This window comes from Herpailurus yagouaroundi, unplaced genomic scaffold (assembly GCF_014898765.1).
Source record: "Herpailurus yagouaroundi ecotype Mexico unplaced genomic scaffold, PumYag 100, whole genome shotgun sequence".
Lineage (NCBI taxonomy): Eukaryota > Metazoa > Chordata > Mammalia > Carnivora > Felidae > Herpailurus > Herpailurus yagouaroundi.
Window position 1 is genome coordinate 6742331 of NW_024412391.1, and position 17342 is coordinate 6759672.

Here is a 17342-nt window from a genome sequence, read left to right on the forward strand (position 1 = left end):
AGCTCTCAAGAGCTCTTTATAGCTTTGCTCAGACCTGCACGGAATATAAATTACGGTTGAATTATACACTATCGCATCAGCAGCAGCCAACAGGCAGGTCACGTGGGGTTTTCCATCCAGGGTGCCTTAGGAGTTCGTTGGGATGAGGCATGGAGTGGTGACAGGCCCCCGAGAACACACTGTGAGGCATGGCGCCCTGAGTTCGGACACAACCATCCATCATTCTGGAAGCTCTGCAAACGCTCCAGGCAGAGACACTGCAGGCGTGCCGCCACACCCCCACCCTCCCGGGCAAGCAGCGTGTGTGTTCCCGGGGTCGTGCCTACGTGCTACAAGGCTGTTCTCTGGGCATAATCATGCCACGGTAATGCAACATCCCCAGCTCAAGCACTGAAAGGGACTGGCCCGTGCATACAGGTTGGCATCAGTTCTAAAGACAATGCTTCCAGATTCCTAACATAGAACCTGGAATCTTATGCTTTGGTTTTTGCATATCCACAGGGTGGCCTCCAAATCTGGAAGCGCTGGTGTCACGGACCGAATTGTGTCCTTGCAAACTTTGTACATTAAAGACCTGACCCCTGTGCCTCAGAATGTGACTATATCTGAGACAGGGCTGTTAAAGAGCTAATAAAGGTAAAATGAGGCTGTTAGGGTGGCCCCTAATGCCAACTGACTAGTGTCCTTACAAGAAAAGATTAGGACATACAAAGAGACACCAGCCAGCTGTGTGCACAGAGGGAAGGCCACGTGAAGGGGCAAGCAAGAGGGTGGCCATGTGCGAGAAAGAGGCCTCAGAGAAGACGACACCACTGATGCCCTGATCTTGGACTTTCAGCCTCCAGGACTGTGGGAAGATAAATTTCTCTTGTTTAAGCCCCCCAGTCTGTGGAATTTTATCTTGGCGGCCCTAGCAATCTAATGCAACAGGTGAATACATAATAAGTGGCTTATTACCATATCATTACAATCCATAATAAAATAAGATCATCTACGTTTCCAGACTTTATAGCCACCCTGTAGCTAAAACAGGCATCTCAACATAGCCCTATAAAACAACAGGTGCTGGGCATCTTCTGGTTTTTTGCCCCCACTTCGTCTTCCTCACCTATGTTATCTGTGCTTACTCTCACTCAATACCCACCAATCTATTTATTCTTTTGGGTGTAGATTTAGATTTGATCTTAAGAGCAGTGGCTCTTGCGGCCTCTACGCCAAGGACGGAGCCTTTGCAAACTTGGGCAAATATCTAAAGGGCTGAACAAATGGAAGAGGCTGTTGGTGGATGTCCACATGCTTTTTGTGGTGGGAATTTACTGAGATCAAAGAACCTCTGTCCATTGACCTTGACTGGAGACACAGACATTTCCGCTGTCCTCCCGGTCTACCCAGAGTCCACATAGCCACCCCTGATGGTCCAAGCCAAGTCCCGTCTCCCAAGAAGCCTTCCCTGAACATGCCTAGCATTAAGATTATTCGCATTTTTTCTGGTCTGGAACAGGCAACCTGACAATTATAGGGTCCCCCCTCTTGTTCTTCGTTCTAGTTTGTGTTCAGCTAGATTGTCATTTTCTCCAGAAGTGGTGGGTAGTGATGTCTCTTGCATTACACACAGCACCAAGCATGAAACTCCATGTCATTGGGAGAAATGGACTTCCAGGCTATAGGGCTTTCCAGTGAAAATATGGGCTTTGAAACCTAGAGGGGAAGGAAGGCGACACCATGCCCGGTCCTCCCACCCTTCATCCTCCCATACCGTTCTGCGATGGCTGAGGGGTTTGTGCACCCACGCATGTGCTCACCTACCCGTTTCAGTGGGCACCTTGGGTTTCAGGAAGCGTTTTTGTATTCACAGAAATTCAGCATTGGAATAATACACTCTCTGCAGGATTATTTTGAAAAGCGATAATAATAAATGTGAAAAGGCTTACAGAAGTTAAAATTGCTTTCTATATGTAAGGTATAATATTAGAAATGGAAGGCTTTAAGTGAGGGTGAAGAAAAATCGTCCTGGAGGACGAGAAAAAAAATGTGACTGCTGTTTCAATCTCCATCACCCACTCCACTTCCCCCCAGCCCTGCTCCAGGGTAAATACTACACCAGGAAAAAACGGCCCTTGACAGAAACCAGAAGAAGAGCTCACTCAGGACTCTTCATTCTATGGACTTGGTTAAACCAGAACCATGGCATTTGGAAGATCCCAGAATACATTTCTGAGAAGGACCATCCTCAGAGGGGGCTCAGAGAGGTTACGGCAGCCAGCAGAGGTCACGTGACAACCTTGGTGGGTTTGCAAAGCAGCTTGTAAGCCTGTGGCTCAACCAGGATGGGTTAAAGGGAGCAACCCTGATAGCAGTCTTGGGATCACTATTTAACAGGAGTTGGGGACCTTTTACAGGTGCCACAAAGCTTCTGATCTGGTTCCTCTGGAACACGGAGGTGGCATCTACAGTTATCCCACACTTATTCATTAAACATCTACTATATAGTGGACTGTGAGAGCTATATTTTTATTATTTTTAGTCTGCATGACAATTTCCTTTCTTCCTTCTGTTAAAATCCACCAACATTTGTTCTCGTGGGAAAGCCATGATTCATTCAGACATAAGCACCTGATATAAGCCAAATCTTGGGTGTTGTATCTTCTACTCCTCTTGAGGTTGTGATTACAGACATGCGCATATAGATGTGAATTATACATATATCTATATTTTGCCCACCTGCCCTTGGATATTTCATGCTTCATGGAGCAAAAAGTTGGGAAGATCTGAGGTGGGTGGTCCGTGGAGAGCTATGAGCTTTCTATATGGCAGGCACATATCTACGGGTGAGAAAAGTCCTAGGAAGACAATGAATCAAGAGTACAACATCACATCTTTCTCAATGTGAATCTTTGGAGCTTCCTATCCATCTGGGTCTTGGTTCAGAGCTGAGAGTTGGTGGGATCCAACTGGCTTCCTGACTAAACTGAGAGTGGCATCTACAGCTGTGCAGAAAGGAACATTCTCAAGCTGTGAACAGTGAGCTTCCAAGAGTAAAGCCACTTAGCGCATGCCATCTTCCTGCCACTGCTTCTCTTTTCTTTCCTTCTCTTTCTAGGCCAACTCTCTCTGATGAATGACAATGGTCCACAGAGCAAACTTGGAGAACCTCTAGGATGGAGGGCTATCTTGTCCTGAGTTTCTTGCTCGGGACAATGCTTGAAGGAATTCAAAACCTCCTGAAGATCATCTCTGATTCCTGGTTGCTCTACTCATTGGTCTTCCAAAGTAGTACACGAGGCATTTGCAGAAAAAGCCACATCACCCCCAGGGCCAGCATGAAGCCGGCACAAGTAGATGTATCATTACCTACGAACTCCTGTCTTGGTGGTCTAATGCTCTCCTGGCCCAGAGGTCCACCAAGGCAGCCTGCACCAGCTTCCCAGGAGGAGAACTGCAGCCAACAGGGGGTTATGCATGGTGGAAAGAGAACTCCACCAAGAATAAGAACATCTGAGTTCTGGTCTCCTCTCTGCCCATGAAGTGGGCAAATCACTTCACCTCTCTAGGCCATGATCCCTCAACCACACAATACAGAGGATGGAACCAGATCTCTACAGTCCTTCCAGTCAAGCGATTCCGTGACTCTTGGTATTGGGGTAAGAAGGTGCCCTTCTCTCTGAACTGCTCTAGGACCGGTTACCGGTTATTTTGTCACATGTGAGCCACTTGGAGAGAAGTTACTGCTTCTCACCTCCTGACATGCACAGAAGAGCTGGTGGATGAGACCATTAGATGTCATTACTCGACATCGATGTGCATATGAGGCTCTGCTCTAAATTGCCATGATTGTAAATGTGGAAGGATTGGGACCCAGCTGTTTAAGTGCCTGGAAGAAATTGGCTCCTGAAAGAAATCTCTCAGGCTTCTGCCCTATCTGATCCAAGCCAATGCCATGTTAATTAGGAGAGGAAGAGGCTTAGGGTGGGAGTCAGAAGATCAGGCGAGCCTGCCACATGGTGTGGTTTATGTTTCCATATGCCTGGCACATTTGTCAGCTGGCCCCGGCCTTTCTTTGAGATGATGTCACCTCATCGCTGGGTCACTGAACACATATATAGTTTCACATGGATCAAACACTGATATGTAATATTTATAATGTGGCAGGCATTGTTTCAAATGCTTTTAATGTTAGCTCTTTTAATCTTCAACGCAACTTTATGAGGTTTGGATAAGGGAAGTGAGGCATACAGAGGTTAAGTAGATTGTGTAAGGTCACACAGCAAGGACGGGAGCCAGTACTTTCAAATCCACGCTTCTGATGCTTGTTATGTTGCCTCTCATTTCTCGTGCATGTGGACTGTCTCTGGAGCTGGACTGTAAGCACAGAAGCTTCTTCCCCAGTAGGGCTCTCTACTCGGTGGTGATTCATTCAATCAGACTTATTGACTAGATGATGAGATTGGGAGAGGAGCCCCTGTCATGACTACGTGCAGCCCCAAGGAGGTTCTGGGTACCACACAGACTCACGGCTCAGGCAATAAACTCTTGTTGCTGAATTCTTCAGAGAACTTGGAAAACCTATCATAACCTGCCATAACATGGCTTTGCTCCTTATCTGGGCCACTTAGAGGGGTGAGCTTCTGTGGAGGAACAGAGGTTTTCTATGAGGTGTAGGGTGGGCAGCTCAAGAAAGGCAACGAATCAAGATCACAGCATTAACTTTCTTTCAGTAAGACTCTTTGTAACTTCCCAGTTGGCCAGAAACTAAACCCAGTGGACAGAGGAAGCTGGTGGCCAGAACAGGACCCGCAGGAGCTCAGTGTGGATCCCAGCCCGTCAAAGGGGTCTTCCCTCCCACCAGCATCTCCTGGCTCATGAACGGGTCTCAGCCTGGGCACCTCTTTTTCCTCTTTTCTCGTGGAGATTTGGAGAGTGATAATTACTCATCTTTGCTTGATGAATCCATACTCTAGTGAGGAAAGAGTCACAGGAAGGAGATTGACAGGGCAAAAACATGTCGGCTTTATAAGGCTAGCATGGCAACCGTGGCCACATTCAAGTGCACCTGTACCTTCCCTCAGGCTGACATTTTAGGATGATTTTCCTAGAGGAACATGGAGGTTTACAAAGCAGATACACTCACCTAGAAGTGTTGACTCACACTGGTGAGCCTCTTGATGCCAGCCTGGGCCTGGGGCCTCAACCCAGGAATTCTGCCCATATGGAGGAGCAAGCAGAGGACCCAGGTGGTGCTAAGGTCCCACAAGCTCAGCCTCTTGACCCAACCACACCAGAGAAGTCAGTCCCCTCTTCTCTTGGGACTTGAAGAGAGCCTTGAAAGGTAGCTTGTCCTCCTGAAGAGAGAAGCTTCCTACTTTATGGACCCTGATGGGAATGCTGAGATCAAAGGAAAGAACACTGTCCAACCTCCCCTTGGCCATACTAACTTAGGGACCAGGAGCAGCTGTGACCCAGAGGCTTCTGGGAAACGTGACTGCAATGGAACTTGTCTGAAAATGTTAAGAGCTGAGCCTGAAGGGGTAGTTTCATTAAATGAAGTGTAGCCTGGAAAAGTGGCCGAATCTTTAAGAAGCTCCTAGGTTTTGTTAGCGGGGAAAGTGGGAAGGACACAGCTATTGGCATTCCTCTCTAGCCACGGCCAAAATTAGGGGATCAAATATCATACTAGACTTATATTTTACCTTCACATAAAGCAGCTTAAGCATTTTTAGATAAAGGGATTTTTTTCTTTTTGCTTCATTCACGACCGTGTTTAGTTACAGTGAGATATATAAAAAACGGAAATGTATTAATGACATGTGAAATCCTAAACGAGAAGGGATAAAAACTTGGCATACTGCTTCTGGAAAGTGGCCAACTCTTAGTCTCTGTGCAGGCTCAGGTGATCGATGGCATGAAAGCCCTTTGAGGACAACAGTAAGGGCAAGTTGACTTGATTCTTCCTTTGGCCTCAATCACTACCTCCCCTTGAGGCTGCTCCTGAGTGTTCAGCACAGAAAAATCCTCTTTCTCTGTGCACCCACCGGCCCTCTGCTATGGCACCGGTCATCTGCCTCCACCACGGCCTGGGTGGCCCTTAAGGACAGGAGCCATCCATGTTTTTGTATGTATGTCCTGGGTGCTACCACATGACTAGCATTCAGTAGGCACTCAATTAATGTTTAGTGAGTTGAATTTAGTTTGTAAAGCAAATAATTAAGAAGTGCAATAGAGCTGTCTTCAAATATTTGAAGGACCTTTGGAGGAAGATGGTCCTGACTTTAACTTACGTTACTTTAGCAGAAAGGACCCAAGTCCAAAAAGTCAAAGTTTGGAGAAAACATATTAAGTTGTTTTTGTTTTGTTTTGTTTTGTTTTGTTTTAGAGAGAGAGACCGCATAAACAGGGAATAGGGACAGAGGGAGAGACAGAATCTTAAGCAGACTCCATGCTCAGTGTGAAGCCTGATGTGGGACTCGATCCCATGACCCTGGGATCATGACATGAACTGAAATCAAGAGTTGGATGTTCAATGGACTGAACCAGCCAAGTGCCCCTAAGGTTTAAAATAAGGAAGAGCTGGGGTGTCTGGGTGGCTCTGTTGGCTGAACATCTGACTCTCGATTTTGACTCAGGTCATGATCTCAAGGTCGTGAGATTGGGCTGAGCTTGCTAAAGATTCTCTCTCTGCCCCACCCCCACTTGCGCGCATGCTCTCTTTTAAATGAAATAAGAACAAAATGACAACAGGAGGAGCCAATAAGGAAGCGGCCCCCTGCTACCATGGAGACTTTGACCCAGAGGGGAGACAGGAAATTATCTAGATTTCTGCTCCCAGGATACTCATAATGAGGTGAGTGCCATCAAAATGGTACAAAGTGATGTCTGAGTTCAGAGGCAGAGTCTGGTTTTAGTGAAGCTGATTCAGAAAGTTTTACCCTATGACCCAGCAATAGCACTGCTAGGAATTTACCCAAGGGATACAGGAGTGCTGATGCATAGGGGCACTTGTACCCCAATGTTTATAGCAGCACTTTCAACAATAGCCAAATTATGGAAAGAGCCTAAGTGTCCATCAACTGATGAATGGATAAAGAAATTGTGGTTTATATACACAATGGAATACTACATGACAATGAGAAAGAATGAAATGTGGCCTTTTGTAGCAACGTAGATGGAACTGGAGAGTGTTATGCTTAGTGAAATAAGTCATACAGAGAAAGACAGATTCCATATGTTTTCACTCCTATGTGGATCCTGAGAAGCTTAACAGAAGACCGTGGGGGAGGGGAAGGAAAAAAAAGAAAAAGGTTAGAGAGGGAGGGAGTCAAAACATAGGAGACTCTTAAAAACTGAGAACTGAGGGTTGATGGGGGGTGGGAGGGAGGGAAGGGTGGGTGAGGGGTACTGAGGAGGGCACCTGTTGGGATGAGCACTGGGTGTTGTATGGAAACCAATTTGACAATAAATTTCATATTAAAAAAAAAAGTTTCTAGAAGATGCTGAGTGCACACTGAGCCTCAAGGAAGTGGAGGCCATCGGCAGGCCTAGCAAGATGGCTTGGAGGTGGGCAACGGCAAGTGGTCTAGAGGAAGCCCAGGATATGTGGCTGAAATGGAGTGTGAGGCAAGACTGTGGTCAACGTTCAACTCCCGGCTGGTGCTGCCGACAGACATGGAGCCACAGAGAAAGCACGAGTGGGGGAGGGGCAAAGAGAGAGGGGGACAGAGGATCTGAAGCGGGCTCTATGCTGACAGCACAGAGCCCAATGTGGGGCTTGAGCTCACCTGAGTCCCAAATCGGACACTCAACCAACTGAGCCACCCGGATGCCCCACAAGGTGTATTTTTAGAAAGGCAGAGTGGTGTAAAAGTTGAATTAAGTGGCAAGTAGAAGAGATAAACATCTATGCGATACTTTTCCTCTGCTAGATTGCTTTTCCTGTATACTATTTCATTTCATCCACACAAAAACCACAGAGGGTAGGCAGCTCTGTTTCAGTTTTACAGATGAGAAAATGGAGACTGGGAGTTTGGTGACTCAGTGGTGGGTCAGAGGTGTCCACCAAGGGCTGAGTGACCACCAAACACTGCCTTAGTAAGAAGGGCCCCAGTGGCACTCGGGGAGTGGATGTGGATGAAAACGCCACACAGAATACGGCACAGGAAATATTGGCAGATGTTGACAATTGCTGCTAAGGTACGGGTGACACTGCAAAAGTGAACAATGACTCAGAAGTGACTGGGAGACTCCCCGTGCTGAGGAAGGCAAGAAAAGCAGCTCATTTCATTAGGGGAAAGGGAAGGACAGAAGCTGATACTTGTCAGGCACCTGCAGTAAGCCGGGCACTTAACACATAGGCCAGAAACATAAAGCACATGCATACCATACACAGAGAAAGTGCAAGTCTAGTCCTAGGCATGTTTGAGCGTCCAGAAGGGTGGAGATGTCCAGTGAACAGTTAGAAACACGAGGCTGGAGCTCCGAACAGGCCATTCCATACCATTTCCAGGCTCGTCTGTGCAGAGATCATTACCACTGTGTGAGGAGATACTGGTGCCAAGGAGGCATGTGTGTAGGGAAAAAGAAAAGAACACCGAAGGTCAGATTTACAGGTGAAGCAAAGAGCAAAGGAAGCAGAAAGGGCCCAGGAAAAAGGAAAAGTCATGAGTGTGCTGTCATGTAAGACAAGAGATGAGAGTCTGAAAACCAGAGACAGGTAAATCCACAGGAGCTCAGCAAGAGGAGGTTCAAGGATAGGTGACGGGCAGAACAGCCAGGAGGAAGCAGGTCTCCAAGAAAGCAGCTTCTGTGACATGGTGGGAACAGAAACCAGACTTCAAGAGATGAGGGAGGTTGGTGCAGAGCTATAGAAGTGATAAGATTATTCTTTTTGCTACATGAGCCTCAAGCTTTGTCTTTGGTCTCAGAGCATATGAAAAGGTAAGGCCCTCAGCCAAAGAGACTCATTTTCCTATTCCTCTAGGAAACATCCCTTGAACAGAATCAGGCTCATCTTTTCTGCACCCCCCCCCCCCCCCCCGCCAAGAACAGTAGTCTTCATTCATCTACCATGACAAGAGGTCTGTATGGAGTCAGCTCTTACCCTATCAGGTGATGAGCTGCTGGAGGCTCATAAATGTGTCAACAACTTAATTTTGATTTGAGAGAGAGCACTGCATGGTAAGTACAAACCCAGGCTTCAGAGTTGAATAGATCTGAGGTGGAATCCTTGGTCTGGGAACTATGTGACTTCGGGCAAGGTACTTCAACTCTCTAAGCAAGCACTAGCAACTCCAAAGAAGGTAGAGCCGGTGATAAACTGAGCACAGATGAGTAAAAACGTAGGAAGTGCTATTATTACAGGCCGACCGTGTTCAAGTGTTCCACTCCTTAGTTACTTCTCAGCACAATCCTAGAAGGCAGGTACTATTTTGCAGATGGTGAAATTGAGGCTAACCTTCATCGCATCTGGACCTGATGCTACTGGTAACACTTTGGTAGTAGAAGTGACTCCCTTCATGGCTTCTCTACCCCTCTCTTCCTGTCTTGCCCCCCAACAAACACCTGCCTGCCACGGGTGGGGGGCAAAGAGGAGCCCTCCGCCTTGCTGGCGGGGGCAAGGAGGACCCTGCGCCTCGGGTATAAACGAAGGCTTGCCAGGAAGCCTGCATCTGCCTTGCTGGTTAATTCCTCAGGCTGCTGTTTTGTCCCAGGTGGGCTCACCAAGTATCCTTCTCTTTAATTCCACGCGTCCCAGAAACAGAGAAAAAAGAGCAGGGATTAGTCTGAAGACCTTAGTTTAAGGTTCTACCATTTACTTAATCGCCTGACCCTGTGCTTGTTTTGTGGTTCTCCAGGCCCAGTTCTACAAAATTAGGGCCGATGGGAAGATGCAAAGAAATAACGGTGGAACAAGATCTACCGAGGATATGGCAGCGATGCTCTGAAATGTGAGCTCTTCCCTTCCCCGGTCTGCCTCTTCCACCTGCCTCTGAAGGTGGTTTGAAGGTCCACTGAGACTATCCCCTCCCTTTGGAGCTCCGTGAACTGCAAGTGTCACCCAACTCATAAGTGACCCCCTTTCTGCCCTTTTCTGTGTGGCCAGCACCTCTTCCCTAAGAAGCTGGGTGGATAGACTGAAGTCTCCTTGTCTTCTTCGCTGCTGAAAATCCAGACACAGAATTCTTTTGTTTTTAACATTTTTCAATTTAAAGGTGTCTGTCATTAAAAGGAAAACAGCCCTATTATTACACTAATTGGCCTAGGTGTCTGATTCTTCTCAAAGATTGTGAGCAACCCCAGGACACTGAGTTTTGTTTTATCATCCACAGTGCCTAGAACCCTAGTACTTAGCGGGTACTTAACAACTGGTTGTTTATTTAATGAATAATTCACACTGAACGGGTTCTAATGGCTCATTAATGTGGCAATGGGCTCCCCTCTTTCACAGCCACATCTTGGACATCCTTGATCTTCTGATGGCTTCTATAGATAGGGAGAGTGTATTTTCCAAAGTCCAGGTCAAGACATGTGGTATGGGACAGGATCTGATAACAGGAAAGTGTATTTGAAATCAGGAGACTTCCAGAATGTCTGGGAGGTAGCACAACTTCACACAGGCCCTCATTCTCCAATTATTTTATACTTGGAAATAAAATGCACATCATTACCCACCTGTCCCCCCCAAAGCCCAAGTTCTGTTAGGATGGAAAGGATTCCTTTACCCTCTCTGGGGCCATCTTCATAAACCCTTTCCAGAGTAATGCTTTAGGGCCTTTCTGGAATCACTTTCCCATTGGTACGCCCTAGGCCATCGCCAGCCCCCGCTAAGGTGCAGAGAGCTGAACAGTCCAGGCTTGTCAAGGCCCTCCCCATCCCATCCACAAGGGGCACGCTGCCCTGGGTTCACAGGTGTGCCTGCCCGCCCTGCCCCCCAGCTCACTGATCCAGGCCAGGTCAAGTCAGCTTTTGGGTACCCAGAGAGCATGGGGACCCTAACTCCTGTGTTCACACAGTGCATTTCAGCCATCCAAGTAGTGGGGATGACAAGATACCTGGGGGGGGGGGGGCAGAGCTCCCCTCCTCCCTTTCTTGGGTCTGGCTATTTCTGCTGCAGCTTCTCACCTGTCCTTAACCCCCCAGGGCAGGAGGGAGGAAATTCCTCATTTATATCTGCTCCTCCCTTTTGTTTCCCCAGGAGCAGCTTTTATGCCCACTAGGAGGGGTCTCTCCGTTTATTTCAGGAACCAGCATTTTTCTTTGATTTATGATTCATTTCAAGAGCCAGAGGCTTGCCTGACAAGTTCCCTTTCTCTGAAGCTTGCATACCTCTGTAAGAACATCCTAGAAGAGCCATAGGGATGGAAGCTTTTGAAGCTGCTTTAGAAATTACCTAAGTTTCCATGGCAATCAAGCACTGTGAAGTCACCACCACATTCTGGGTCTTTCTGTTTCCACCAAAAAGGCTGTTGGAGAAATCTGTTCTTTCTCAACAACCCTCCCCCCACCCCACCCCCATGCCACCTCAGTAATAGAGATGGTCTTCCAGCGACCCTGCCCTCTCTCTCTTCTCCTGCCTGCCCTTCCCCCATCCCATTCTTGTAACAGTCCATTGTCTGCAAGCAAAGACCCCCAATTCAGGGCAGCAATGTGATTATTTCTACCCCAGGAAAAACAGGGTCTTCTTACCATGATGGGAGGAGACCTTAGGACATCAGTCTCCTTACCTGACTCTGGACTATACTCATTGGATAACTCAGACATGTCTGAGCATGTCTGTGTCAGCAGAGGCAGGCCAGTCAGGAAGGAACCAGGCTGAAGAGAAATCACTCATTCTGAGTGAGACCCCCAATCGCCCACCCCATACTCAGCCTAGACACTGAACCAAAACCATGCCTTACTGTCTAGAGTAACCCAACTTTGCTATATTCCCTTGTCTCCTTTACACTTCTGGGTCTGTCCTGCCCGCATAGGATTAAAAAAAAATTTTTTTAATGTTTTATTTATTTTTCAGAGACAGAGAGAGAGAGGAAGAGCAAGTGAGCAAGCACGTAAGGGGCAGAGAGAGAGGGAGACACAAGCAAGCTCCAGGCTCTGAGCTGTCAGCACAGAGCCCGATGTGGGGCTCAAACTCACAAACTGTGAGATCATGACCTGAGCTGAAGTCGGACACTTAACTGGCTGAGCCACCCAGATGCCCTTTTACATTTTAAAAAAAATGTTTACTTTTAAGAGAGCGAGCAAGCACGAGCGGGGGAGGGGCAGAGAGGGGGACAGAGGATTTGAAGCAGGCTCTGTCCTGATAGCAGTGAACCCGACATGGGGCTGGAACTCATGAACCTCAAGATCGACCTGAGCCGAAGGTGGAAGCTCAACCGACTGAGTCACCCAGGCACCCCCGTAACTGACTGGTTTTGATTATTCATTACAGGAACTTCACAAAAGATCCATCAACTTCCACTGAAAACATTGACAGTGTGGGCTCTTAAGATTTTTTCAACCCTGCTGTTTCCATCAATTCTAGACATCATCAGTATTTTCAACCAATCTCAATCAAACACCTGCACTGAAATAAAGGCCTTCAAGCAAACTTCTAATTCTCAATAAATTCTGACCTTACCTTCCTGCTCTGAGACCCTCCCAGTTTTGCAAGGTGCTGTTGTCCCCTACTGCAGTAAGCAACAAATTCAGCTTAGTCTTACCAGCAGCAATGCTAGTTGTGTGGGCAATGCTTGGGGAACCAGCTTTTGATTAAGGAAAGGGGAGCACATGTCTATGTGATTATTTGGTCATCAAAGAACAGGGGTGATTTTAAGCAAAGCAGAATTGGCCTGAAATTAGGGAAAACAAGGTACTGTAAGCAGAAGAGAGTTAAGACCTGACTTCTCAAGACCTTCTGGAGCCCCTGAAGCCAAGGGTTGCCATGCCCGGGTCTCAGGGAGGGTGAGTGTGGGACAGTGATGGAGGCAGAGCTGGCTTCCTGGGCATGCAGCCCGCATAGTTGTGTGCTTGTTTTAATGCTCTGCTGTCACCATCTTGAAATTTGTAATGCTTAAATAAGGAGTCCAAGTTTTCATTTTGCATCAGGCCCCACAAATTATACAGCTGGTCCTGGTTGCGGGAGTGGGGGGAGGGGGATGCTTCCAGATGTGTGACAATGCAACATTTTCAGGGGCATGTGACAGTCCCCCTACTTTACCTGGCCACCCTGGGGCACAGACATCATGCCCCACTCACAGGAACTGCCATGGGAAGTTGAAGAAGCTCTAGCTATCAGCACCCCAGAAGGAAGCCACCTCACTGATAAAAGCCACATAATATCAAGTGATCACCTAGGGGAGAACCCCCAGGGCAATCTGTGAAATCGAAGGAAGGCCAGAATGAGGGATGATGCCCCCTCGATCTTCAAACCCATTAGCATTGCCTCCAAGGCCCTACATCTTCTCTGTTTGAGGGAATACCTCCATCTCACTTGGTTCCTGTTACAACGGTCCTCTTGCTTAACTTCCTTGGACCCACCAGGCTCATTTCCATCCCAAGTCCCTTGCATCTGCTGTGCTGTTTGCAAGGACTGATCCACCAAGTCTTTCCAGGAAGACTTCCATTCAATGGAAGAGGAAGACTTCCAGTGAAGGCTTGAGAGGCCTTCTGCCTACCCACTGCCCCCTCGTCTACAGCAATGCCCCATCACTCCCTTCCTCCCTCCCAGCTTTCTTTTTCTCCACAGAAACATCCCATCGTCTGGCAACATATTATATACTTACAGTACTTGCTTATCTGTCCCTCCAACAAGAATGTAAACTCCATGAGGACTTTGCCTTATTCCCCACTCTAGCCCAAGTACATAAACAGTGTCTGTCACAAAGGCAATCAAAATTTATTGAATAAGTAAGGTGGTGATTAACCAGAGAGGCATGATCTGTTCAAGCAATTTTATCTTTATCATCCCATGGAATGTGTCTCTGCATGGCGCTGGCAGTGATGGGATAAGACTGTTCAGAGCAGTGTGTCATTGAAGGTGGCTGTTTAAAAAAAAAGTAGCTAAAACAATAATATCTCAAAATTTTTTTGAGAACAGCACTAGGAATTGTCCTAAGCCCTTCACATGAGTGAACTCTAGAATTCTCACAACTGCTATGCTTCTGGTAGGTACCATCATTAGTCCTCTTTACAGATGAGAAAGTTGAAGCAATACATGAAAGGTGGTTAAGTAACTTTCGTAAGTCACAAGGCCAGTCCAAGGCTCCATTAGTCCTGGACTAGTTTTTCATGACAAAACTATAATTTTCCCTTTTAGTTGCATGATTCTACTTCCTGAACAAAGAAAACTTTAGTTTGGTGGCGGGGAATGGAAGGAAGGTAGCTCACGGTCACATGTGCACAGGGACATCCAAGAGACGAAGGTTGGTTCCTCCCATGAGATCTCATAGATACCTTCACCGTCCACCCTACTTTCCACCTCCTTCTAGGGTCTGCTTTCTGTCTTAGCATTCCCTTCCGGGAATTTAATGACAAAGCTTCCCCTGGTTCTGGAGACTATGTAGCACCGTGGCTTTGCTGAGTGTTTGGTGGGCAGGTTGTAGGCATCCTGGTACGGCCTTTACTGACCAGACTTGGGTTTACAGGACCAAGGCTGCTTACTAGTCTCCTCTGAAGTGCAAATCTATAATGGAGGCAGGTCCCCTTGGGTGGCAAGGACGGAACTCCTTCAGATTTTTTCCAGCTGGAACTCCTTCAGATCTGTTCCAGTTCTTCAGGTGAAAGTGAAGCCCTTCTGTTGCCTGGGATGCTGGAGTGATTAATCCTGGCCACTCGTTCTACATTAGGTAAATGTGTAGGTTATTTCTTAATCCCCCTGGCAATGTGTCTCCTCCCTCAAATGTCTTTGTTGTGAATGTAATTATCAAATGCTAATAAATATTCAAATATGCACCTTCCAAAAGGCAAGATTTATTCCAGGGTATGAAGTAGTTTGTGAATCTCTGCTCAGGATTTTATAGGAAATGTTGTAAGACAAAAAGCCAAGAGGAGAGTTGTGATGATCTAGTGAAATCTCACATGAACCTATAAAAGCAGTTTCGCAGGGTAAGTAGATGGGTTTTATGCCCTTGTTTGGTCACGGTAGATTATAGATACTTCTCTGCCTATTAGAATGGACTTCACTTAGGGCATACATATAACAGTAACAGCTACCGTTTACTGAGGGTTTTATAAGCTTTGCAGCATGGTAAGTCATTGAGTTATTGAATTTACTCTCTCCTCCAACTCAGAATATCTAATTTATATGGTCTCCCTCTTCTTACCCATGAGTCATGAAGTAATAACCCACGGTCAGGAAGTTGGAGGCACGGTGCCTCTGGGACTTATAGAGGTGCAGTCCTAGCCACGTTTCTAAGTAGTGCTGGAACTAGGAGTGACAGTGGGGAGAGGCTGATGGGAGCCCTGGATGTTGTTGTACTTTGTGGGCATCCCCCAAATCACGTCATCACCTAATGGCCATAGTCCCCCAGGAAAAACACCTATTGCCTCGGACTTTCCATTTTAGGCTTGTAAGTTCTCAGAATTGCTGGGCCTTTATCAAGGTTTTTGTCTATCAGAAGAGGAGTATCTGGGGGTTAACTGTACAGCTGAACCACTTTCCGGTGAGCCTAGTGGAAGGGGTGACATCTGGCCTCGTTGGTGTGCAAACCACTGCAATCACTCAAACTTGATAGCTCGAGCTCCTTCAGGGCATTCTCTTTGCTCCCCTTGACTGACTGGGAAGGTAGAAAAGGCCACACTGGTCACAGGTGGTAGGAAAAGGACTTTTAATGATTTCCTTTTCCCATTACCACCTGTGCCCTCCATTCTGGCCATGATCTCCTCCAGATGCCCCTTTGTGCTTTGAGAAAGGAAGAATAGAAAGGGAATGGAGTGAGATTCTGGGACTGGAACCTGCATAGAAGCACAGCCTGGAGCCGTGCCAGGGTGGGAAGATGGGTGTGGGGCCCGGGGTCATGTGGACCTTCAACACGGAGCCGAAAGCCCATGCAGCAGGATGAACTTCTGTCACAGGCCAGCTCTGGCTCCAGTGCTGCAGTTCACTAGCTGGGGGGCCTGGGACAAATGACACAACTACTCTGATCTAGAGACACAGACGGTGGATCACAGTGGATGGTCTCTAAAGTTCCTTCCATTCTTGGCACTCTTGAGCCCCCATTAAAGACAAAGCGCTTCATGAATTCAAGTACAATTCATACCCTACTTCCAAAGGGAATTTAAGACATTTTATAACAGAAGTATAGAGACCTTGGGACTGTTCAAATAAAGAGAGAAAGAGGATAAGGAATCCCCCAGAGGGGGAGCAGATTAGACCAGGAACGGAAAATAAGGCAGCGTACTTTTTCAAGGATAGCTGTTCCACTGAGACAAAATACTTTCTCTCTGTTACACACAATTCATTTTTGCAATGCACGCATTCAAAAGATATTTGAGAGTGCAGACGCTGTTCTCAACTTGGGGGATACCTTAGAGAACAAGGTGAGCAAGGTTCTGGAGCTTACATGTTAAGTGGGGGAGAGAGGCAATGAACAAACACACTGCAGACACCTAGGGCCCAGATCTTGGTGTCTAATACCATCGTCCAATAAAAGGAACCAGGGCTCCTTGGAGAAATGGCTCATCCTAGGTCTGGGCAGGAAACATAGATGAGCCTGGAGTACCTTGTGGTATGCCAAAAAGTAACAGGGGCTCAAAAACCCCCTCAAAACAAGACAACAACCAAAACCCACATTGATGTCAAAGAGGCACAGGGCCACCTGAAAGAGTTCCCAATGGCCAAAGCTGAAGCTGGGGCACTAAAACAAATCTAGAATTGGATTATAAACCAAAGTAAAAAATTAATATCCACAAGTCCACACTGATATAAATAAATGACTGGATCAATTTATAAATGGAAAAGAGAGGGACGCTTGGGTGGCTCAGTCAGTTAAGCGTCCGACTTCGGCTCAGGTCATGATCTCACAGTGTGTGGGTTCAAGCCCTGCATCGGGCTCTGTGCTGACATCTTGGAGCCTGGAGCCTGCTTCGGATTCTGTGTCTCCCTCTTTCTCTGCCCCTCCCCCACTCACTCTCTGTCTCTTTCTCAAAAATAAACAAATATTTAAAAAATTTTTTTAAATTGAAAAAATTTTCAAGTGGGGAAGAGAGGCAAATCTCCCTTATAGAAGAATTCCAAATAACTTAAGTAGATACTCCGCCCTAAAGGAGAGGGAGTCGAACTCCCCAGTCCTCAGGGATGGGCTGTGCCTGGTGACATCCTTCCAAAGAGAAGAGTATGGACAGAGGGAAAAGAGAGTAACTCTGCAGTAGAGAAA

At 47.0% G+C, this 17342-nt stretch overlaps 1 protein-coding gene across 3 annotated transcripts in view; it reads right to left on the bottom strand.

Annotated features, from left to right (window-relative positions):
- TMEM178B (transmembrane protein 178B) overlaps positions 1–17342 on the bottom strand; it is a 362353-nt gene that overhangs the window by 11278 nt on the left and 333733 nt on the right. The window contains exon 4 of one of the 3 annotated variants that reach the window (XM_040471776.1): positions 13844–14804. The exons of the other annotated variants lie outside the window; for them this stretch is intronic. Within the exon in view, the coding sequence (XP_040327710.1) occupies positions 14722–14804 (83 nt within the window). The 3' untranslated portion in view covers positions 13844–14721. Of the gene's footprint in view, positions 1–13843; positions 14805–17342 lie in introns of those variants that run through there. 3 annotated transcript variants of the gene reach the window in all.